The following is a 25,229-nucleotide window of genomic DNA, read 5'->3' as shown; positions in this document are numbered from 1 at the left end:
AAAAAAAAAAAAAAAAAAAAAAAAAAAAAAAAAAAAAAAAAAAAAAAAGTGGTTAGCGTTCAAGCCCCGTAATCGTTGGTTCGCTGGATCGAGTACCGTTCGTCAGTTTTTTTTTTTATTCTCAACACAGTCATTTTCTTTACTATTTGTATTAGAATTGATATAATGGGAAAAATACCTGTAATCGGATCAACTTTTATTAAGTTTAAAATTTTATTTGGCAGTCTACAATTTTTTACTATCACAAATAATATAATATTCATAACTATCGACTAGTAAACGACCAAAAGCATAAAGTGATACTGAAAATGTATGCTTGCTCGTGATTTGAAAAGTCCCTCATACCTGGAAGGAGCCCCTAGCGACTTGTTACCTTGTTATGAGCGGCACAGACAGCTTTCGAAAGATGTGCAATTAATCGTCGCTTTCGACATTACGAGTACAAGTTGCAGGATGGTATTTTTCGTAAAAACATGGAAAACAAAGTTACACGGCACCAGCTGCATTGAATAAATGCTATGTTTCCGCATACGCAAGGTCTTTTGAGGTTTTCCGTGGGGAACAGACATCGTTAACATTTTCAAAAACCTCTCTTTCAGACGATAATTTGGAAGCAAACCATGCATAACGCAGCATTTCCTTAAATATCGGCTCTGCTAATTGGTCATGCAGTATCGACTGTATTTTGATAGCGTCTTCACGAGAAGCAATTTCTCATTCTCTTTCGATTAAATACGAACAATTTTGAGGACACGGACAAGCATGCATTTTTCGTATCACTTTATGCGTTTGGTCGTTTACTAACCGACAGTTATGAATATTATATTATTTGTGATGGTAAAAATTTGTGGACTGCCAAATAACATTGTAAATTTAATAAAAGTTCATCCGATTACACATATTTTCCCCATTATATCAATTGTAATATAAATAGTAAAGAAAATGGCTGTGTTGAAAATAAAAAAAAACTGACGAGCGGGACTCGATCCAGCAGCCCAACGATTACGGGGCTTGAACGCTAACCACTTTTTTTTTCAGCTGCCGCCGCTTCATGGCAAAAATGGCCACGCACAGATATATATATTTGACGACTGAAATTATCTTGCGATTATCTCAAAAACACTTGTGAAGTACGCGCCACTGCTTACACATTTTGTTGTCCTAATGGAGTACTGCGAGTGTACGAAGTTTGCAGTAAATCAGCGTTCCAAACGTCGTAGCCTCCCCTTGTAAGCTAGGATCATAAAAGAACCTTCGATCCAAGTAGGAAAGAAATATTTACGTACGAGTAGGATGTTACAATAGATTGTAGTGTAAGCAAAAACTTGCAACAGCTTGATACATAGTATCTAGGTATATAAAATTGATATATCTTTTACAAGAGACGTTTCTTAATTTAAAAAAATTAACTGACTACTCGCAGACATTTACTACATGACATACCATATGATTAACGGGTTGTGTGACAGATCGTAGGGTTTAAAGACAGTATAATTCACCTGAAAATGGGATTTCTACTTCAGTTTTATGTAGAAGGCATAACTGTTCTGCATGATAACAAAATAATTCATATCCACAACACTTAATATACTTTATTTTATGATGTATTATATTTTTATTGTTGTTGCCTTTCTTCTTCTTGTTGACAGAGAGAGAGAGAGAGAGAGAGAGAGAGAGAGAGAGAGAGAGTGAATGGTAAGTGTTATGTGGATGTGCCGCGTTGTCTTCCTACGATAGTGTCATACCTAAAGATTAATTGGAGGAAAGCCTGAGAATTGAATGTAGTTCATGTGTTAAAGTTTGCTCAGTGTTTGCACGCATTTCTCCCGCGGAAGACCTCAGTAACTGGAGATTTTTATTATTATTAACAACGGTTTAACTACAAAATATTCCTGCAAACAAGACAGAAATAGAACTTCATTTATTTAGTGACTGTGGAGCAGCACGCTCTTATTACTATAGCAGTATTAGCGGTTGTATTAGAACAGTTCAGCCCTGTCAAGACAGGCGAACGGCACAATTGCTGACACATTAATCATAATTGCATGTTACGGAAATAAACCGACCATAAAAATACATTTTCATCCGTATCACTTCATACACAGTAAAGCGCTTTCAGTTTTTCGTACTTGGATATTCACCGTTGAAGCTAGTAACTAACAAAGTTTGAAAATCTTCCGCACAATGTACGTTCTTTGTAGTCACTGTAGTATCTTTCTTGCATTGAGAGAGCCGCATTATCCCGTTCGTGCATTACGAATGGCAAAAATAAAAAAACGACGCACTTTCATGTTACGTTGGTTCGTTGCCACAGGCAACAAAAGGCAACAGGAATGCATAAGACAGATAAACTGAACAAATGTTGTCATTATCTTGCTGGAAATACTAAGAAAGATCTCAGCGTGATTTGACAGGCCGCTATTCTGTAACGTAGCATTAGTTGCAGTTTGTTATGCAGTAGATGAGAAGGATTTTAACCATTTGTATAGTACTAGTATTCGCATAACTATAAAAATATGGAATTTGATGTTATTTTGTTAGCAAAATAAAAATTGTACACCGTAATTAGTTGGGCCGAGCGGTTCTAGGCGCTACAGTCTGGAACCGCGTGACCGCTACGGTCGCAGGTTCGAATCCTACCTCGGGCATGGATGTGTGTGATGTCCTTAGGTTAGTTAGGTTTAAGTAGTTCTAAGTTCTAGGGGACTGATGACCTCAAAAGTCCCATAGTGCTCAGAGCCATTTGGACCATTTTTTTTTTTTTTTTTTTTTTTTTTTTTTTTGTAATTAGTTGAAGATTACAATATGACTACGACGAGATAGTTACTTCATGAAGAGAGGGATTATTCGTAATTTAAGATTTCCAGAAGGCACCTTTATGATTTTCGTAGTCTCTGTTAACTACCATTGTTAACTGTTGCTTCTTTTATTTGTTGGAAACACTGCCAACGTTAAATCAGTTTTACTTCTATTCTCACAGTCAACAGGGAGGAACCTGGTACGGTTCTAGATTGTCACTGATAATTTTATGTCATACCAACCATGATCAATAATTCATCTTCGAACCAAATTTCGCCTAGACCGAAGCAGCATATAAACACTACATGTGACACATGTTCTTTAAACAGGTATGAATTTATTAGCTGTTAAATAATAGCATCATCTGCAAAGAATCTAAAACGCCTGCTGACATCGTGTCCTAAATCGTTTTGATTCGTTAAGACCAGCAGACGTCCTACAACACTACAATGGGGAACGACAGACCCACTCGATGACTTTTCATCAGTTACTACGAATTACCTTTCTGAGAAGAAATTACGAATCCAGTCGCACATCTAGGCCGATACTGACTTGTTTTGTGTGCAGCGGGGGATCTGTTCCGACTCTAATTAATTTACTTAGCATGAAACTCTTAATTCTTTGAATTTAAGCCGCATTTAGTCTACGCTTACACAGTTCGGAAGGAGTGGAGATCGTGTCTTCGGAAAGCGCCTAGCAAATTCTTATCTGCTTTTTTAAATAGATATATTTTTCTGCTTGTTTAAAAAGACATTTTTTGTGTTTATTTCTACATCTACATGGATACTCTGCAAATCACATGTAAGAGCATGGCAGAGGGTTCGTCGGACAACTTTCACAATTCTCTGTTATTCCAATCTCCTATAACGCGCGGAAAAAATGAACACGCCAGTGAGACTTCTTATTTCCCTTATTTTGTTATGAAGGTCGTTTCTCCCTGCGTAGGTCGGCGCCAACAAAATATTTTCGCATTCGGAGCAGAAAGTTGGTCATTGAAATTTTGTCAGAAGATCTCGTCGCAACGAGAAACGCCGTTGTTTTAATCATATCCACCCCCAAGTCGTGTATCATTTCAGTGACCCTCTCTCCCCTATTTCGCGATGTTACAAAACGTACTGCCCTTACATGAACTTTTTCGATGTACTTCGTCAATCCTATCTGGTACGGATCCCACACCTCGCAACAGTATTCTAAAAGAGGACGGACAAGCGTAGTGTAGGCAGTCTCCTTAGTAGATCTGTTACATTTTCTAAGTGTCTTGCCAATAAAACACAGCCTTTGGTTAGCCTTCCCCACAGCATTTTCTATGTGTTCCTTTCAATTTAAGTTGTTCGCAATTGTAATTCCTAGGTATTATTAGTGGGTTTGAATGCTACGGCATGCAATCTTGCAGCAATGACTCCGTGGTCACTAACTCCTGTATCCGTCATGACGCTATGTATTTGCTTGTTGTCAAGAAGTTTAGTATCTCAGGATTGTTTGTTGCCCATTGGTCTAGTACGTTATCAAAACCATCTACGCTTCGTATGGGCTGCTGAAGAAATTGCTCCGCCCGGGGCACGACACTTTTTTGGCGCCCTCTCCCTTCCCCCTCGGCTCCGAGGATACGACAATCCAGAAACCCATATAGTAACATAATATATATAATTTCCTCCAGTAATAATTTATTTTCCGGAAAATTTTGTTTGTCTTGGAGACCCTTTGGCGGTCCTCTGCAAGCGGCGCTCGGGGCGTGATAGACCCCCTGCCGCCCTCTCGCCTTACCGCTGTACAGACTGAAGTCACTACCAACTTTAATTGTATGAGTCGGGTGCCCATTCGAGTGCTGGTTATTAGCAAGTAAAAGTTCTCTGTGATCCGCTGATCCTAATGTTCTACAGCAATATAGTATTACCAAATGTCGTATATTAATGGTAAGAAGATGGGCCTTATTCTGCCCATTAATAGTGTTCTTAACGGCGTAATGGCGTTGCTTTTTTTTCAATTTGTGCTTATTGTCTTGCTTAAAACAACAACGTGAGGTGTTGAAACAGTGGTCAACCGAAAGAACAGTGTTAGTATGATGAACTGAATTTCAATTTGTAGTGTCATATCATTTGTAAATTGGTTAATAGTGATTTTGAGAAGTAAAGATTACATGCTTCATTCCATTTACGGTATTTAAAGTTTAAAACGACCATTATTTATATAACATATCACTGCATTCGTCAATAATTATTGAGGAAGTGAATGATAAATGAAAGTAAATGTTACAATAGGAGTGATGACGGTGTGCAAGATTGCGGCGACAAATTAAGTAAACGATTGTTTCTCGTGATTGCGACCACAACATACTCGCACTCTGCTGTAGCTTTGTAATGTTAAATCTTTGGAATTATCATTCGAAGACTATGAATGTGAGATCGTATTGTTGTCTATTTGCTTCAATAATAATATAACGAAAGTGCGATTTTTTTATCCAAAAGTGAAGGCATCACGCACCGATTTCTAAACATCTTTAAATGTTGTATAAGCGACAAATATAGTCTCAGCAATACAGTGCAATGAATTTTAGTCTCTTTTCCAAAAACAGTAGCAACAAAATACGAAATTTGACGTACAGGAGGGAATATCATACATAAGAATATTAAAAGCTGTGAAAATTTAAATCAGAAACTACCGCCACAGGCCTGACTTACGGAACGAATGTTCGTAGATGTTAAATTGATTAAAAAGGAAGCGAGAAGAGAACTACCATATTTGTATATACAAATGCTGTACCACATAATCGTTATTTGGAGCTTTAAAGCAATCTACTACAGTACCGCATGCACAACACTAGCCGACAGGATACATGATAGAAAGAGACATACACTCCTGGAAATGGAAAAAAGAACACATTGACACCGGTGTGTCAGACCCACCATACTTGCTCCGGACACTGCGAGAGGGCTGTACAAGCAATGATCACACGCACGGCACAGCGGACACACCAGGAACCGCGGTGTTGGCCGTCGAATGGCGCTAGCTGCGCAGCATTTGTGCACCGCCGCCGTCTGTGTCAGCCAGTTTGCCGTGGCATACGGAGCTCCATCGCAGTCTTTAACACTGGTAGCATGCCGCGACAGCGTGGACGTGAACCGTATGTGGAGTTGACGGACTTTGAGCGAGGGCGTATAGTGGGCATGCGGGAGGCCGGGTGGACGTACCGCCGAATTGCTCAACACGTGGGGCGTGAGGTCTCCACAGTACATCGATGTTGTCGCCAGTGGTCGGCGGAAGGTGCACGTGCCCGTCGACCTGGGACCGGACCGCAGCGACGCACGGATGCACGCCAAGACCGTAGGATCCTACACAGTGCCGTAGGGGACCGCACCGCCACTTCCCAGCAAATTAGGGACACTGTTGCTCCTGGGGTATCGGCGAGGACCATTCGCAACCGTCTCCATGAAGCTGGGCTACGGTCCCGCACACCGTTAGGCCGTCTTCCGCTCACGCCCCAACATCGTGCAGCCCGCCTCCAGTGATGTCGCGACAGGCGTGAATGGAGGGACGAATGGAGACGTGTCGTCTTCAGCGATGAGAGTCGCTTCTGCCTTGGTGCCAATGATGGTCGTATGCGTGTTTGGCGCCGTGCAGGTGAGCGCCACAATCAGGACTGCATACGACCGAGGCACACAGGGCCAACACCCGGCATCATGGTGTGGGGAGCGATCTCCTACACTGGCCGTACACCACTGGTGATCGTCGAGGGGACACTGAATAGTGCACGGTACATCCAAACCGTCATCGAACCCATCGTTCTACCATTCCTAGACCGGCAAGGGAACTTGCTGTTCCAACAGGACAATGCACGTCCGCATGTATCCCGTGCCACCCAACGTGCTCTAGAAGGTGTAAGTCAACTACCCTGGCCAGCAAGATCTCCGGATCTGTCCCCCATTGAGCATGTTTGGGACTGGATGAAGCGTCGTCTCACGCGGTCTGCGCGTCCTGCACGAACGCTGGTCCAACTGAGGCGCCAGGTGGAAATGGCATGGCAAGCCGTTCCACAGGACTACATCCAGCATCTCTACGATCGTCTCCATGGTAGAATAGCAGCCTGCATTGCTGCGAAAGGTGGATATACACTGTACTAGTGCCGACATTGTGCATGCTCTGTTGCCTGTGTCTATGTGCCTGTGGTTCTGTCAGTGTTATCGTGTGATGTATCTGACCCCAGGAATGTGTCAATAAAGTTTCCCCTTCCTGGGACAATGAATTCACGGTGTTCTTATTTCAATTTCCAGGAGTGTAGTTTACTGTGCTCTCAGCCAATCAGGGAAGATACCATTACTGACCTCACACTCGTGTGCGCCATCTGTCTGTGAATCGTGTAAACTTCATTCTGCATATTTCCGGATTTTAGCTGTTTTGTGTATCGTTTTCTCTGATGCGGAGACACGGGGCCGACGTAGCATTTGCCTAAACGAGCGTGGAAAACCGCCGAGAAAACAACACTCGGTGTACCAGACAGGTGGCCGTTAACCCAGCGGGTTTGGATCACCTCCCACGCGGCGCGTTTAGTTACACGAGCAGTGGTGCTTTTGTATCACCCCGAGAGGGAGAGAATCGTGGACGCGGCCATAGCCGAACTTGGTTCGTCACTTGACTAGGTACAACCACGTTCTGGTTCAAAGTGGGCACCGTTGTTAGTGGAAGTGCGGGAAGTGACCGCACAAAATGCTTACTGTTACCGTCCTTACATTTGTTGACGATGACGAGGAAAAATGAATGATTGTAGTGCCGGAAACGGTGACGGTCGTCGCAAGCACAGTGTTAAACTCAGTCGGTGGGCTACACATTATATCCGGAGGGCGCCCAACGAACGGGCCACTGACGATATGGGCGTTGCTTTATTAGGCAGACATTACTGCAATTTTATTAACAAATAACGAAAAACTAATTTGCGAAGGCTTTGTTTTTGTTGCGCAGAATTAGATTTCAAGGATAGCCAGGGTATTCCGAGAAGAACTATTTTGCCTAGTCGCCGTGTGTGCGAATGTGGCGACGCAGGAACCCAGGAGTGTACCTCCTCCTCCCCCTCCCCCTACCCGTTTCTCGTGCGTAAACATGATCAGGTCTTCAGTTGACTTTGCGAGTAACATGTGCATTAAACTGTTTGTGAACCGTGTTTCGTAACCACTAAATGTGAGTACAGCTATCTTACCTGTGTGTTCCACTGGTTCCCAGGCTCGTCCACTCAAATTTTGTATTAAGAAGTACAAACCTACGTCACCAATCTCGGCACGTTCTGGAGTGGGAAGCCGGAATGTGGTGTTTGAGGATCAAAGGAAAGAACACAAAGGAGAAATGGAATTCTCCGTTGCTTTTTTTTAATCAAATCACACAACAGCTTCATTTCTTTAAAAGTGTAACTAGAATATATATTATTCAGTAATATGTTACAAGGTAGGCACCGAGTGCTAAACATTTTCCGTCAGAGGAGGTCTGTTTGTACAAAGCTGTGTACGGGACTACTTTACAAAGCGATAAGCATTGTTCTGCGGCGCCTGCTGCGACCGACCGCGGCAAACAAAGAGCGACGTGCTGATAACGACACTCGCCGCTTTCAGCCGGGCTGGTTCTCGTAACGCACACATAACAGAGTTCACAAGTAATTTATATTTCCGCTAAATACTATCGCGTCGGTAAGGCAGAGATTGTGGACACCAATGTTTCATTTGTTCTCGTCTGACACGCTTTTTCGTAACCTTAACAACTGTGTCTTTCACTTGGTGCGAGGCTACAAACTGAAAAAAGCGTAACGCCAAAAACGTCAGTGAAGTCTTTGAAAATGGAGGAGTACCATCGAAATGCTTAGGACTGGATCACGAAAATAAAAATAATAAAGATACTGTTACTGAACATGGCATCGCAGGTAGAAACGCCTGTCACACAGAAGCAACGCTCCGAGACTGTTAATGCCGAACTATCTGTCATTAACGTGAATAGAAGAGAATATGTTACCGAACGAGTGATGTTACGCTTCCTGTTCTTCATTTTGTTAATTGGTCTACGTCCTGTACGCCGATGAAATAAGATGTTAAAGAATTGCTACTTTGTAGTGTTTTTTTCGGGTTTGTGGCGGGTACTCTCTCGTCCTAGGCCTATCAGAATGTACACAGAGCTCAGCTGGTGACGTCTGCTGCTGTGTTGTGTGAGAGATTAGCCAGTTACGAGCCAGGCATGCGAGGCTACCAACTGGCGCTCGAGGGAAGTTAGCGCGGTATGCCGACTCCAGCTTTCGGTACCCGGCTGGGCGGGTTCACTTTTTCACCCATACAGAGCACAGTTACCCAACCTTTGACATCCGTTCTCGAAACGTTTTCCCCACATAGCATGTGTCCAAGAGATTCCCATGGCCGGAAAAAACAACATATATCACAAAAACAAGTGAGATTGCCATTTCATTTTATCGCCGAGAATTCGTCAAAGTGAATAGGATTATTTGACTTTCACTATAATTTTATTTTCTTATGAGACCCGCATCTGCGTCGAAATAAAAGCAATAAAGTATGCCTGCGCGTTCCATGTCCTCTCATTTTTGAACTATCCTCAGCGGCATTAAATTTTTGGTACGGTCCGAGGCGCCAGATTCTTACGCCTCCCTTAAAGATATTTGCAGTCCGTTTTCACGTAGACAAACTCTGACTAGGAGCGCACGAAACGCGTTTCATAACTTGTATAGTCTTTCACCGAGATCCAGGCATTAACTTCGTTTCATCTCTTAAACATAAGTACAGTATAGACGTACCACACTAGCAAATAAGTATAAGAAGAAATCAGCGTTGAAACTTTTTTGTAAGTCTGGAAAGAAATTACGGTGTAAAACTACGTCCAGTGTAGGCTTTAGCACGGTGCGCCGTCCAAACGGCAGCAACAGCGGCAGCGCAGAAATCCCCACGTTCGACGTGTTCTCACTCCGTAATTTCTTCTCGTATCTACAAAACAGTTATATCACTAAGTTCTTCTCACACCGATCTGCTAATAATATATACCGTGTTTCCTTTTAAAAATAAAGAAACGAAGCTGAAGTCAGCATCTCGGTGATTTGTTGATCAAGTTGCGAAAATGCGTTGTTCTTTTGTTTCATGCACATCTGGCCACTATTCGTGTAGGTGAAAAGAGATTACTAACATCTGAGATTAAAACGTTATTTGAAGTTAAACTCTGATTTCCCATAATTATGTAAAAAAATTATTATGAACGGAATTTAATTTAGAAATTTGGTGTTCAACATATAAAAGAAACATACGCTCCACTGTGTAGTGCTTATACGTCAAGTCGCTATAGAAGAAGCTGATTCGGTACCCAGGGTTGGTAAAAATGGAAGTGAGTGTCCGATAAAAATGCCTAGAAACATATCGGATGTTGACAGACACAATTAGATTCGACTAACGTCAGTGGATGTTGATTAATATGGCGTCGGTGACATTGTTTCCTTGTTTTCGGAGTCGAACTGAATGTGAGGTTCTGAAGTACGTGTGGTGCTTAGCGACAGTATTCTACAAAACATTCGGCCGTCGTTTGTCAACTGCAGTCGTGCCCTCTGTCGAGTGTGGTCGCAACAGGCGTGCAGAAACGACAACAACCGTTTAACAACAATAACAACAACAACAACAGCATCTTCTGCTAGCTTCACTCGACACAAAAGTCCCAGCAGCGGTAAACCAATAAATGAGACTGAAACTAGCACACTCCGTCACGCTTTGTATACAAAAATATACTCTGTCCCCGCTATCTGCTTTCGACGTGAGACCTGTTACACAGGGGAGGCCGAGCTGCCACGCAGTCGGATCTGGGCTAAGTTCTGCTAGGAGCAGGCCACTGCAGGCTGAGTGCTACACGCGACCCAGATACCCCTTCCGAGGCAGCATAGCGCTTCTGGTCTAAAACTCAGAGTAGCTTTAAACGGAAATTGAAAATCATTACCGAGATATGTTGCTCCTCGTGCAAAATCTTTTTATTGCTTACAATTTTCGCTCGAAGTGTCATCATCAGCTATGTAAAAGATCGAGTCAATGTTCTTACACAGTTAATAGTATGTCGTCAATAACAATATGTAATTTGGGAGGTTCCTTTATGATCACATGTACTGGTAGAAAATCGTGTGCTATTTTGACCATTACAGCTTCTATTAGCTAACGTAATCGTGTGGACAGTTGATCAGAACAGCTATGGGTATCATATTATTTTCTGTCAGAAGATACTACTGTAGGTTACACTTTTTTCGACATACAATTATCTATATTAAGTACATCGGCATGACCTCCTTTAATGGAGCTAATGGTAATTTTTGTATTGGAACTGGGAGCCAATAAAAAGATTTTATTCGAGCAGCAGCTTATCTCACCAATGACATTTCCAAGGTTTGAGGCACCACCTACATAGCTGAAAGGTGGGAAATTCGGTGGACTGTCTTACAGTTTAGCGTGGTGTATTCGCCAGAGTGCGTTTCGGAGCACAGCTTCGTGTTCAGACCTTCGAGGAATACTCTCTGCAAAGTCAGCACTGTGGAACGGGCGTCTATTGAATCTTAAACCGAAATCAATCGGAGAAAATCCGAAAGAAGCCATTAAAGCACTTTGGAGGCTTCAGTGGTCCGTGCACCACATGTCACGTTTCTCTCTTTATCGCCGCCACAGGTTCGAGTACGCGGTGACATCGGAACGACGTCGTCTACCGAATAAAACGAAATGTTCTGCCGTAATACAGTCGGGGCAGTTTTTCACTTCCACAGAGCTGCGTCAGTACAGGGAGGTACGTACTCGCCAACGTATCGCGGCTTCAGATCTCGCCTTCTACCACGGCGCCACGTGAAGGCGGCTTACCTCGGTATCCCTCCGCGCATTTGCGTCAGCGCCGTCTCAGCGACAAGGCTGAGCGCGCCTCGAAAAATGGCGCTCCTCCAATGCCACGGATAGCATTCAGCCTGGCCTCCGAAGAATGAATTACTTACATAACATGTAATTACTCCAGCAGACAAGTACTGCTGATTGTTATAATGGAGGTGCAGTGGCTCCAGTCTTACAAGAGGTTTCTCCCTTTTATAAATAGCATACTGCAGAGTCAGAAAGCTCAATGATGAAACACAAAAAGAGGTTCATCTCAGCAAGTTTTTCTGCCTTATCCACTGATTCTCGATATCACTAAATAGCACACTCGTAACTAAAAAGTCCTAGTCACATGGCGTCCCTTTGTTCTTTTCACTGCACTCGGAGACTAATCGAAACGTCACACTGATTGCTCGCAAACCGTCTTCAGGAAGACGAATCGTAGCTTCCCTATGCCTCTATTGTCTGTTTACACGAAGGGCCTGCTCTCTGTTGGCGCGCTAGAGGCACCATTCACACGCTAGTTTGTGATTGCACTGGATTTGGAACCGCTGTTCTCTGTCGCGGCTTCCAATGCAGGACGAAAAGTGCCCAGCGAGGTATAGACAGAATTCAAAAGTTCATCAACTGTTGAGTTATTTGATGTCTCCTAACAGAATTGTCGAGACTGCACGAAAGAGGTGAATGGCCAACTATATGTCTCTTATTTCTCAGCAGCAATCCATAATCATTACGGCGAGTCCGCACACAGTGGGAAAACCTCAGGTTCGACAACTGAGGCTGGCAGCCGGCAGATCGTGTCGAAACCCGGCCTGAAGGTTGTCAGTCCAGAACGGCAGCGTGACTGCTGGGCTGGCCGCTCTCGAGAACATCAGCCGCGGCTGTTGCAGGACACCACGCATTCCAGAGCGTGCGAGAAGCGCTGAGTGGCGTCGAAGCAGTGCGGCTCTGGAGGCGGGGTCACTTGTGGAGCTGTCTGTCAGCCAGAGCTGGTGGCGTTACGAGATACTCGCGTGGCACCATACGTGACATTCGTGACAGGCTTCACAATTGTAGAATACTTCCCTGTACAGCTGTCTGTCGATGGTGCAAATCTTCTTAAGGAATCGCTTGCGTCCTGAGCCGTCCCTAAATCAGGAGCAGCAATATTGAACTAGAGGCGTACTGTACATACAGTGATAGTCTCACAGATATTTTTTTGTTCTTGCATCTCTGCGCCAGCTGCTGCCATCACATGACAAGGTTCTCCGTCCCCGTTCCAAGCGGCAACTTTGTGTGAAATGTGGACCCAGTGAGCTGAATAGTTGTAAATGTTATGCGGTACAGTCTTCCTTCACGGTAAACCTTCAGACTGCCACTTCACCCGAGTGGCTGTTACAGGCTGGAGTTGTTTGATAACATTATTGGTCGACAGTCTAGACTGTACTGTTGATACTGGGGCTCAGGCTTTCTGTTTTCGAAACTGTGCAGGAGGTCAGTTGCGTTGGGCATTCTTCTGGGCGCGGTGAGACGTGTACTGCCTCGTAGTAGTGATTCCTCTCCTCTAATCGTCACACAGAACGTTGTTTCGTGCCAGGTTGTCACAAGCTGTACAGGTTGCTGGACAAGCTGCTCTGCCGATTCACTGGCCAGTCTGCTGGAGAATCTGGAGGCTACGTCCGGTGTTCTAGGACAGCCACTAACAGACAATCGCAAAGCTTCTGCTGCCCGATCCACTGGGCATGCGGGCAGTTCCCGGGACCGGTAGTGGTGCCGTCAACGGGTCCAAAATTAATGGACGAACGAGACAAACCGGACTCAGCAGAGGAGTCACTTGTGTTCTGTGTCACAGTTGCTGTGTGACTCGCCAGTGGTGGGTCAGGTGGCAGGCCGGCAGCAGGTATACCGTAGTCTCCGCGTCAGTTGATGCCGCGTCGTGGACGATCACACACTGTCCCAGCCGGAGAGGCGCCCGGCTACCCACTAGAGCAGCCGAGGGAGCAGCGGCGGTGCCCAGCTGGGGTGGTCGACGTCGCCGAGCCGAGCTGCCGCGTCCTCGTCGCTGGGGGCGGCGGCCTCGCGTCACAGGACGGCCGCGTCGGCGGCGGCGGCGGAGGCGGAGGGGGCGGCGGTGGCCGGCGCCGCCCAGGGAGGCGGCTGTCACATGACGGGCGCCAGCGCGTGGGCGTGCGCGTGGCAGTGCGGGGGCGGCACCTGCACCTGCACCGGCTGCTGCTGCTGCGGCGGCGGCTGCTGCGGGGGCGGCTGCGGGGGCGGCTGCTGCTGCGCGGCGTGCAGCTGCTGCACCGCCTCCATCTTCTCCTTGTGCAGCAGCTCCTCGCGCTTCTTCACCTGCTTGCGCTCCTTGGCGCGCCGGTTCTGGAACCAGATCTTCACCTGCAACAGGCGTCAAACGCACACGCTATTTCTGCGACCGATCCTCCGATATCGTACGATTAAAGAGTAAGAAGTGCACAGTAATCGAGACAACGGTATGGGAGGCTGGGGCTCAACGGGGGACACGACCTTCAAAGAACGAGGCCGTCCACCCATTGAAACGAGTGTGTCAAATTTCGACTACAGCGTATTAGTCAGGGGAGCCCTCTTTTCGCCCAGAGCCACAGGAACCGTGGAAGACGCTGCAGGAGGCGCCGGAAGATACCTGCCCTGTGCTTCCGCTGCGGGGATACAGACCAGTACGGAGAGGCCGTTTCGCAGGCAGAACTTACAAACCGATCAATCGATCAGATGCGGCACGATTTTCAGGTATCGGAGAAACTGAGCGTATCTAGATATAAATATTAAGGAATGTTTTTAAGAGGAACTCTCTTGGCGAGTGCATGTAGTTTGGGAAAAGGGGTCACTACAGAGCACCATTAATAGTTGATCTCAAATAAATAAATAAACCCTTCGGAGCTGTGAAGAATACACGAATGAGAGGTAGGGCACAGTAGGGGAGGGAGAGTCCTAGACCATGCTGGCATGGAACCCGCCACCACTACTGTGCTGCCACACACGGACAGTATGCATTGCCCCTGTGTTGACATGTCGCCCGAAAGCCACTGTCATAAATGTACCCCTGTCGATGTACTGTTTGTCTCTGATCTTTTACTAAACCGTAAGAAAAGAAACCCTGAGATAATTATCAATACAATGGGCATATTATTGTCCCTTTATTTTTTATTGCAACGTGTGATGGAAAAATATTCCCTCCTTAACACGCAGCTCCGGTTGACTCCAATAGGATTTATTAATTTTTATTTTTTTCCAGGAACTGTAGTAGATGCTCAGGAAGTAAAAGCAATAACAGTCGACGGTAACAATAATTGCATACATTTAAATGTGGCCCGCATTTACACACGGAACCCAGTACGGTGTCAGTGATTATGTTGACATTGGGTTGTAGAGAGCTCTCAGGTACTGCAACCCGCGCAGTAGCGTGTTGGTCCACCTTTGGAACACAAGACAACAATACATTTGCGGGCAATGGTGCGAAAAGTCCTCGGTACGTTTCCAGACTATGTGGCACCAGAAGTTTTCGCGCAGGTCACTCTTTTCCCACAAAATACGAACCGAGATTTCGTGGGCGCGGGGCCGGCGCCCGCTAGCATCCCAGAGGTGTTGAATTCGTGTTTCAGACTGGGAGAATGTGGCCTCGACGGCAACGTGAGTTAACTTCTGTGCTCCTCATACCACTCTCCAAAGTATCTATGCAAAGTGGTTGAAAGAGGGCGCAACCACTATTGGGCGATTAGATGTCAGTCGTCCTCACCTCATCACACAACTTTGTCAACTGAAGGCATAAAGTCTTGACGTTGATATTACATTAGAATATTTTATGATCTGAAGATGGCGGTGAAATAAAGTAAAATCCGCCCAAACAGGCCATGAAGGATCAACGGTACCGACCGGCCGCCGTGCCTTCCTCAGACCACAGGCGTCTCTGGATGCGATGTGGAGGGACATGTGGTCAGCACACCGCTCTCCCGGCTGTATGCCAGTTTACGAGACCGGCGCCGCTACTTCTCAATCAAGTAGCTCCTCAGTTTGCCTCATAAGGGTTGACTGCACCCCGCTTGCCAGTGGTAACTGATCCGAGTGCTAGCCCAGCGCGGCAGCGCTTAACTTCAAGTGTCATCACACGACGGGGAGGTCGGAGACTCGCCCGCTCTGTGAAGCAGGATAGGCGGCTGCCTGCTGCTTATCCGACGACAAAGTGCGTTGCTGCTGAAGACGCAAGTGTTTCCGACCACAGCGTTCAGCGCACCTTACAGAACACGGCTCCCCGCAGCAGAATGCCACTACATATTCTCAATTTGGCCCAAAGTCAGTTAGGATTGCAGTGGGGACGGGATCATCGAGATTGGACCGTCGTTGGGCCATAACGGACTGCCCTTTATGTAGCAATTTCCCATATGCAGCCCGTGTAGTCGCTAGACCGACTCCGCATTCGTCTCTGCATCGCTTATCCACCGCAGCGCCAGCCGTGTCAGCTCACCAGTGTACAGGAAGACACGATGCCTTCACGTACAGGGTGCTTATAATTAAACGTACGCTATTTGAGCCAATGTACATGGAAACTACTTACCGTATGGCAATGATGTTCAGACTGTGTGCTGCAGGTTACTACTGTTACTGTCAAGATTGGCCGTTCGGCGACGTAGGATCGAAACATAAATCATTACATTTACATAATTGATTTTGCATCTAGATCAAAAGTCCGAAACGCTCGGTGGCGTGGTAATGAGAGAAGAGAAGATCACATGACTGGATAAGAAGTGTTCCTCGAGATACATTCAATGCATTACCGTTTCTGCATTACAGTTGCAGTTAACACGAATCAGGAAGACTTGGGCAGGGCTTTACTCGTAAAGAAACAACAGCAGTACTGCAGCTACTCTTCGCGAGTATTGATGCATTAAAAGAGTATGCAGAGGTTCTCATTCCGCAGCGGCGCTGAAGAACATGATTCGGAAGTTCGAATTAACTGGCGATTTGGGAACTGCTTCTAGGTGAGACCGACGGCCAATTGCGCCAAAAAATGTTGAGGAAGTTAGTGTCCACGGCTGAGAATGCTGGACGCAATGTCCCGTCTTCAGGCAGCGCACGAGCTGTGTTACGACAGCTGAACATTCCACGGTGCACCGTTCGCAGAATGCTGCGAACGACTGAGAAATGGTATCTGTAATGACGTTCCTGAATGTCACGGATGCAGATGGGCGTCACACTGAGCAACGTTTGTAACCTAGAACGCAAACGTGGTACGCAATTAACAAATTTTACCTTCTCATGTGGACATTAAGGTGTGATTCTTTCAATGGTTTATCCGTTTTTTCTCTTTTGTATGTCCTTACAAATGTTTCCACGGAGTTTTTCATGGGTACCCTACCAACTAGTGAAAGTTCAGTTATAACCACCCTGTACGTCGGACGGTACCTTCTCCTGTGGTGACGGTTCTCTATCACTTAAAAAGTTTTTTTATGTCTTGTTACATAGAGCTTCAGTGGTTTTTGTAATTGTGCTACTTTAACATTATTTTTCGTGTTTTGGCTTGTACAAAACGTTAACTAATCATGGTGCGTGATAAACCTTTTTAAAGATAAAGTCACAGAGACATTAGTTATTGTTACGTAAATATTGTTTTACGATGCCGTTTATTATCGTGTAACTGAAAGTGGAGTATTAATAAAATTGTCAGGAGAATGTTAATAAGTGATAACATTTTACAGAGTTTTGTGATACTGCAGAGGGGAATAGGAGCTCCCTTTCTACAAGAAAGTGCCTAACGCTGTACAAATGAATGAACTGACTCTATTCAGTCGGTTGTTTGAAAACTTTATACTCATTTGCTTCATTCCACTAAGTGAAAAAAGCTTCCACATCGTTTAAAACTAATTAATATATTGCTGTAGATTATGTTGTTTCAGATACAATTATCACGTAACTCGATATCTCCTCTTTATCTAGTGCCGACAAAATGCCTTCAGTTCAATTTTTCGGCAATGTTTGTGAAAAGGCGTTTAATTAATAATTGAGTTTGCGTCTAGATCAAAATTCCGAAACGCTCAGCGGCGTGGTATTGAGAGAAGAGAAGATCACATGACTGGGTAAAAGCGTTCCTCGAGATACATTCAATGCATTACCGTTTCTGCAAGGATAATTCATATTCTAAAAATATATTTACTGCAGATATTCAAAGAAAATGAACAATGACAAATATTTTTGAGGAAAAAATGCTCGCGACAAGTGACAATACACGATTAAAAAGCAAGTGATAAAGTCACCAAACAATCAAAAACATATATATCTTACATGCTTTCCGTTCACGTCTCATCAGCATTTACCGAAAGAGAATTATCGGTTATGGTTTCAAACCAGTGAGAAGACAGACACAGGGCTTCATTAAATTTAAATAATGTAGAGCTTAGATGTTTAACCAACAGACAAAACTTAAAATACAAACCACACGTAAGGATATAACACTGAAAAAAAGAACCTACTACTAAAACAAAAATAACATACGTGCCATCAAATTACCTGGCCACTTAACGAATAAAATGAACGAAGTTTTACATAAGATAAATGTAAAGTTAGCATTTCCACGACCAGTAATCTGAAAATACGAATTCGATCCGGGAAAGCCAAAATCTCAGAATTTTCGAACCCGGAGTTAACAAAATTTATTATGAAAATTGTGCGAAATTCTACAGCAGCCAAGCAGGAGGAAACAACATTAGATTCAAAGAATATACGAGAGCAGGTGAAAGCAATCAATCAACTAACGGCCTACATCTTAAAAATGAAAACCACAAAGCAGAACACGTTGAAAACACTGTGCAAATTTTACACAAAATATCTAAAGGGCGTATTATGAATGTATTGGAAGAATTAGAGATATACATACAAACGAGAATTTCCTGATCGGCTTACTTAATGAACAAAGTGACCTGAAACAGAAGCCCAAAATTTTATTGAAATTTTCAACCACGGGAAAGGATGGACGTATAAAATCACAGATAATAGATACACAAAAAAATCTTAACCAATAAAATCTATGAAACAAAGACACCATCCGCGACTCCCAAAAGCGAAAAATTTGTAAACATACAGCATCTAAGGATGCCAAATGTTAAATAGCTGTGAAGCAGTTACCACGAAACATTTTACATTAAAGAAAACTGCGTGATTATCATCATCATCATCATCATCATCATCATCATCATCATCATTTAAGACTGATTATGCCTTTCAGCGTTCAGTCTGGAGCATAGTCCCCCTTACAAAATTCCTCCATGATCCCCTATTCAGTGCTAACATTGGTGCCTCTTCTGATGTTAAACCTATCACTTCAAAATCATTCTTAACCGAATCCAGGTACCTTCTCCTTGGTCTGCCCCGACTCCTCCTACCCTCTACTGCTGTGCCCATGAGTCTCTTGGGTAACCTTGCTTCTCCCATGCGTGTAACATGACCCCACCATCTAAGCCTGTTCGCCCTGAGTGCTACATCTATAGAGTTCATTCCCAGTTTTTCTTTGATTTCCTCATTGTGGACACCCTCCTGCCATTGTTCCCATCTGCTAGTACCTGCAATCATCCCAGCTACTTTCATGTCCGTAACCTCAACCTTGTTGATAAGGTAACCTGAATCCACTCAGCTTTCGGTCCCATACAACAAAGTTGGTCGAAAGATTGAACGGTGCACAGATAACTTAGTCTTGGTACTGACTTCCTTCTTGCAGAAGAGAGTAGATCGTAGCTGAGCGCTCACTGCATTAGCTTTGCTACACCTCGCTTCCAGTTCTTTCACTATATTGCCATCCTGTGAGAATATGCATCCTAAGTACTTGAAACCGTCCACCTGTTCTAACTTTGTTCCTCCTATTTGGCACTCAGTCCGTTTATATTTCTTTCCCACTGACATTACTTTCGTTTTGGAGATGCTAATCATCATACCATAGTCCTTACATTTCTGATCTAGCTCTGAAATATTACTTTGCAAACTTTCAATCGAATCTGCCATCACAACTAAGTCATCCGCATATGCAAGACTGCTTATTTTGTGTTCACATATCTTAATCTCACCCAGCCGGTCTATTGTTTTTTACATATGATCCATAAATAATATGAACAACAGTTGAGGCAGGTCGCAGCCTTGTCTTACCCCTGATGACTGCGTGATTATAATAATATTATTTCATAACAAACAGTTCACCCCGGATTCCACATGGCCGTCAGCTCCACCTAGACGTCAGCAAAAATTTAATCTATAAAAATCAGTTGTTGATCATGAATGAGACGTAAATTACATTCATTGTTCACAACACCCGCAGGTGAACTTGAAAATGGCTTTGCAAGCCGAAAGAGGCAACCTTTGTGTGCAGAAACCTCTATATACAATCCAATAAAGATTACATTACAGCTACTGGAATTGATTTCTTTTTTTTTTTTTTTAAAGGTCGTATTTCGAATTACTCTATGCTGCAGGCTCTACGGACAAAAAACTATAATCAGTTTGCTGTCCTCCAAAAGCCATATGTTAAGTGGGAGGTCGTACAACTGCTTGCAATTCGTTCTATTATCGCAAAACGCGAGTTGCCCCTTGTGTTGTTTAGAAAAATCTGTTGGTGAATATTCACAGCCTGTCCCGTGAGCTGTCCTGAGGCCATCTAGCGTGTGAGGAGGACGCGCCCCCCCCCCCCACCCCCCCAACACACAACGCAATGCTAGTTTCAATTGTTTCCAGGCGCGCTCAGTCGCATTCGTGTAGGTAGGCGCCGCGGGCCTTTCTGGTTTCTGCATCTGCAGGAAGGTGTTCGCATTGTGGGTGCGGTGTTCTCGGGCGCTATCGTCTCGAATTGATCGCCAAAATGTTGGCAGTGGGACAGGAAACAGAAGGTCCTGCCGCGATACTCCACAGCTCCCAAATTACCCTCGACAGCGATGCGCTCGACATCCGTACGTGAAGGCGGCCCAAAACATGACCCTTCCAAACATCCATCATCACAGAAATTCTCCACCCATCGGTGAAAGGTGAAGAGACTGATCCACATTCCATCCCAGGCGTTCCCTCAACCACTGTCTTCCCGCCAAACGGTACTGGGGCCTTGGCTGTTGCTCGTAATGGACGCCTAGACGGCCAAATTGGTGATTCGAAGACGAATGCGTTCTGTCTGTATCGCCACAGCTGGACTACTCCAGATGTCTCTACAGAGGGAGCTTGCAGCTCGGTCAGATCCTCCTCAGAGCACCTAAGTCACACAATGTTCAGGTAGCACTCATCAGCCGGCGTTTCGTCCACCGACGACTGGTGCGAGACAGATTTTCAAACTTGTGTGTCTTACGACAGCGGGTGAAAGTCCGAATGACGTCGCTGCGGTGTGGTCCACGGTCACCAGAACACACGGTGGCTACTGTGATCGGCGACCTCACAGCTGACCCTCTCACCTCACCACAACGCACGGAATCTTATACAGGGTGATCCCCTGATGAAGTTACAAACATTCAGGGATGAGGGAGAAGTGTAACAGACCATAGTCCGGAAACGACCGAGTCGAAAATTGTAAACAAAAAACGTCCTGATAGCTCTGACGGTCGAATACATGTACCGGTACTGTTGTTGTTGTTGTTGTTGCTGCTGCTGCTCAGATTGTCAGTAGATAACCCCGACCAGCACAGCTACAAACTCAAGTAGCCCAACGCAGATGTGAACGTATTTGCCCTATGTGAAACCCCATCACATTCGCTTGACCCCACATTGAACACTTAGCACACTGAACTGTGTCTCATTTGCTTTAGAGTGACTAAATAAGTCATTACAATACAAACAAGGAACATCATCACCATCCTCGCAGAAGTCCACACCTTCGTCACGTCCAATAGGCAAATCTAAACAAAGTTCCTTCTCAGCCTGTTTGCATCCCAACACTCTTTTCTTGATTGAGTTTGGCTTTTACTGCTAAGCCATATGGACTGCTGGTCAGAACTTATGAACTCAGTTTCCGTTTGTTAGAAACAAGCCTAGCCTGAGATCCAGAACGAGATGGAGATATGTCTACATCTACGTCTACATCTACATAGATACCCCGCGAGCCACGTACAGCGGAGGGTATCCTGTACCACTACTAGTCATTTCCTCGCAAAAGAGCGAAGGAAAACGACTGTCTGTATGCCTCCGTATGAGCCCTAATTTCTCGTATCTTATCTTCGTGGTCCTTACGGGCAGTGTATGTTGGCGGCAGTAGAATCGTTCGGCAGTCAGCTTCAAATGCGGCTTCTCTAAATTTTCTCAGTAAAGTTCCTCGAAAAAAAGTTGACCTAATAAATGAAGGCCCTGATCGAGGAGATGTTGCAGTATCAGAATGTGATATAGGCCTGCTGATGAAATTAGAGACAGTTCCTAAAACAGCATAGTTTTCTGCTTGTAGGTTCGCTTTAGTAATTAGGCCTACAGTTTCATTTCCAGTAATTTCTTTTTTCAAGAGCGATCTCTCAGTTAAAACCGATGGACAAAAAAGATTATCTGGGAAAGTACTGTGGTTGAATGACCATATTAAGGTATTTGCAAAACCGCTGGTTGCGTAATGAATAGTGGCGGCTTTTCCATATGCTGCTAAATATAAACTTGCCACCCGAAATTGTCCCCCAGCTCTCCCAGGATGGTTTCTCAACAAACTAAAACCCTCTTGGTTATAATTGTTTTAAGGAGACCAAAAAATGCCACATCCAATGGCTGAAGACAGTGTGTACAATCTAATGGAAATGACAACATTATGACATCATTGTCTTTGATATTTGTGGGTTGAGTGGCCATGCAATAAAAGAATGACCTTATTCTCGTTGGCAGATCCAACCTGATTCATTAACCAGTCCTAATGTGCCAGTTGTAGCATTATCAAAAAGTTCAGCTTTTGCTCTTTTTATTTCAAGGATGAGAACAAGTGGAATAAAATTTGCAGAAGAGCTCAAACAGCACATCACATTTGCATGCTGACCTCGTTCTGGCCGCGCGGTTAGAGGCGCCATATCACTAATCGTGCGGCCCCTCCAGACGGAGGTTCGAGTCCTCCCTCGGGCATGGGTGTGAGTGTTATCCTTAGCGTTAAATTAGTTTCAGTAGTTGTGTAAGTCTAGGGCCCGATGAGCTCAGCAGTTTGGTACCTTAGGAATTCACACATTTTGAACCTCGTTTTGCACCAGTTATTGCTCCTGCTTCCTTCTTTCCTCATGCTGCAAGTATTTTAGGAGGTCTCCACACACTTGAAATCTCAGACTCATCTGCATTCCAAATTTTTGTTGGCTGAATATGATGAGTTTGCACTACCTCATTCAAAAAATGCTTTGACTTGTATCTTGTTAAAGACTCGGGCTGTAGCAACAGATATCGGTTCTGGCTGCCTTAGTGAAATACTTGGATTTCTCTTTATGAATCCATTCAACCATGCTTTTCCTCAAATCATCGAATAATCAAAATATGTTTAAATAAATTTATTGTAAATACTTTAAAATATAAATATAAGTTTGATGTATTAAAAACAATTGTAGGTAGCCTATTAAATGATTATTGTTGCAGCAGGGAAAGGCAGTTTGTTTTGCAAAACCAGTATTTATATGCTTGCTGCGGAGGGTGGCCACACAAACGAACTTGTTAATATTAATAATAATAACAATAGTAGTAGTAGTATTAATGAACTACATGTTGTATAACCATAATCAGAAACGAATGGAAAGATAGGAAGCATAAACTGAGGTAGTGGGAAAATGACATAGTTGTGTCATTTTACCTCCGTCCATCGGATGTCAGTTTACCCGCTGTTTCAAGGGGAAGTGTTCACGCACCTTGTGCTTTGAAACAATTATTACTCAAGTAATCTAGGCTTAGCATGTCACACAAGAACAATTGTCGCTATTTCTAAATCCCGTTCCAAACGTATTCTTCAAGTAACACGCACCCTTTAAACAAACGGCCTCGCCATTTTGGCATAGAAGTGTAGCCAGTACTAGACCATAATCTCGTGTCGTAAAGTTCTGCCTCTGCTGGCAGTAGCAAGAAACACGAGACTATGCTATTTTAGAACACTTTTCCCAAGGTTTACCTTTTTTCAACCCCTGTTCTAAGAGAAAATATGTAAGGTCGATATCGCCTCGCGTGTTCCTACATTTCTCCGCAGCCCAAACTGATCTTCCCCGACGTGGGCTACTATCAGTTCCTGTATTCTTCTGTAAATAATTCGGTCAGTATTTTGCAACCATGACCTTAATGACTGGTGGTTCTACAGTATGCACGGCAGTCGGCATCTGTCTTTTTTGGAGTTAAAGTTCTTATATTTTTCTTGAAGTCTTAGGGTAACTTTCCCTGTCTCATATCTTGTGCTCTAGGTGGGATAGTTCTGTCATGATACATTACATTGTATTGCGCCATACAAATCCACTTGATGATGTAGGCTTAAACGCCCGGAACACGTCGTGGAAATAAACAAATTGTGACTGGTAACAGTAAACTTGTTTCATTCACAATAAAGCTTTACCAAAATGTTCGCATTTGAAGGGATGGCTTGCTAGAAAATTTGTAGCCCAATTCTTGAGCATTGCTCATCAACGTCGGAGCCTTAGCATCTTGGATCAATAGAAGAGATAGGCAAGATCCAACAAAGAGCGGCGTGAAGGGCAGCTCAGGGACGCCAGGTTTTTGGCTTCGTGTCAACAGACGTGGCGAACGAAGTTCACGGCTCAAGTAGAACTTACCAGGCGCAATACTGGGTTATGTCTTTTATAGATGAAGCCCGTATTTAGTAATTTTTATGTCCTGTTTAAAAGCGCTGGCCTAATGAGAACGCACTGTTGCCGTCTGTTGTGCTTAATGGAACTACGGTGCGTGAATTTCATTTATTCTCCTACTCTCTCACAGTTTACGCTTTCTTTGTGCATATGCAACTTGTGTTAATTTCCTTCGCTGTTCTCTCCACTTTGCTAGACAAATATCAGCCTTTTACTGGATGTTATGGTTCGTTGTACATTGGTTTCATTCGTTCAAACCGGCCCGACATTATCTATGAATTTAATGGTCCTTCATTGACCATGAAACTTCAATTAATTAAGGATGTAAAGGATAACGCTTACATTACATCGAACAAAGACATTCAGTAGAGGGGGCAGGGGGATAACCTTTTGATTATTATGAGCATAACTAAAACTTTCATTGATCTTCTTCCATTAATGCTTCAACTACTCCTTCAGCAATCTCTTAGTTTACCATTCAGACTATTTTTAAAGTGGAGTTGAAAAACAGTCCTCTTTTGATGAGGAAAGGGAGTGGTAATTTTGTTACATCGATAGAATTTCATGATATTTTACAAGTATCTACTTTAATTATTGGCAAAAACATCTAGCGTTATGACTCCAAACAAAGAAAACAGTTAAGATTTTCCTTTGTTCTCCTACGGACAAAAGAATTTCCGCCACGCTGTAGGATAGTGGACGTGGGTTACTTTCTATACCCCCTTCAGCATGTAACACAACATTCATGCAAATACGGGGTGGGGGGTGATTCCTGAGGGACTTATGCTACTGTACACACACAAATTATATTTTGTACGCC

General features: G+C 44.1%; 1 protein-coding gene across 1 annotated transcript in view; it reads right to left on the bottom strand.

Annotated features, from left to right (window-relative positions):
- Positions 1–13,793: 13,793 nt before the first annotated feature.
- LOC124623144 (homeobox protein CDX-4-like) overlaps positions 13,794–25,229 on the bottom strand; it is a 109,445-nt gene continuing 98,009 nt past the window's right edge. Inside the window, exon 4 of the mRNA XM_047148935.1 lies at positions 13,794–14,030. Within this exon, the coding sequence (XP_047004891.1) occupies positions 13,794–14,030 (237 nt within the window). The remainder of the gene's footprint in view (positions 14,031–25,229) is intronic.

The sequence above is a fragment of the Schistocerca americana genome, chromosome 7 (assembly GCF_021461395.2).
Source record: "Schistocerca americana isolate TAMUIC-IGC-003095 chromosome 7, iqSchAmer2.1, whole genome shotgun sequence".
Taxonomy (NCBI): domain Eukaryota; kingdom Metazoa; phylum Arthropoda; class Insecta; order Orthoptera; family Acrididae; genus Schistocerca; species Schistocerca americana.
Note: the sequence above shows the minus strand (reverse complement) of the source record. Positions and strands in the feature narration are given on the sequence as shown.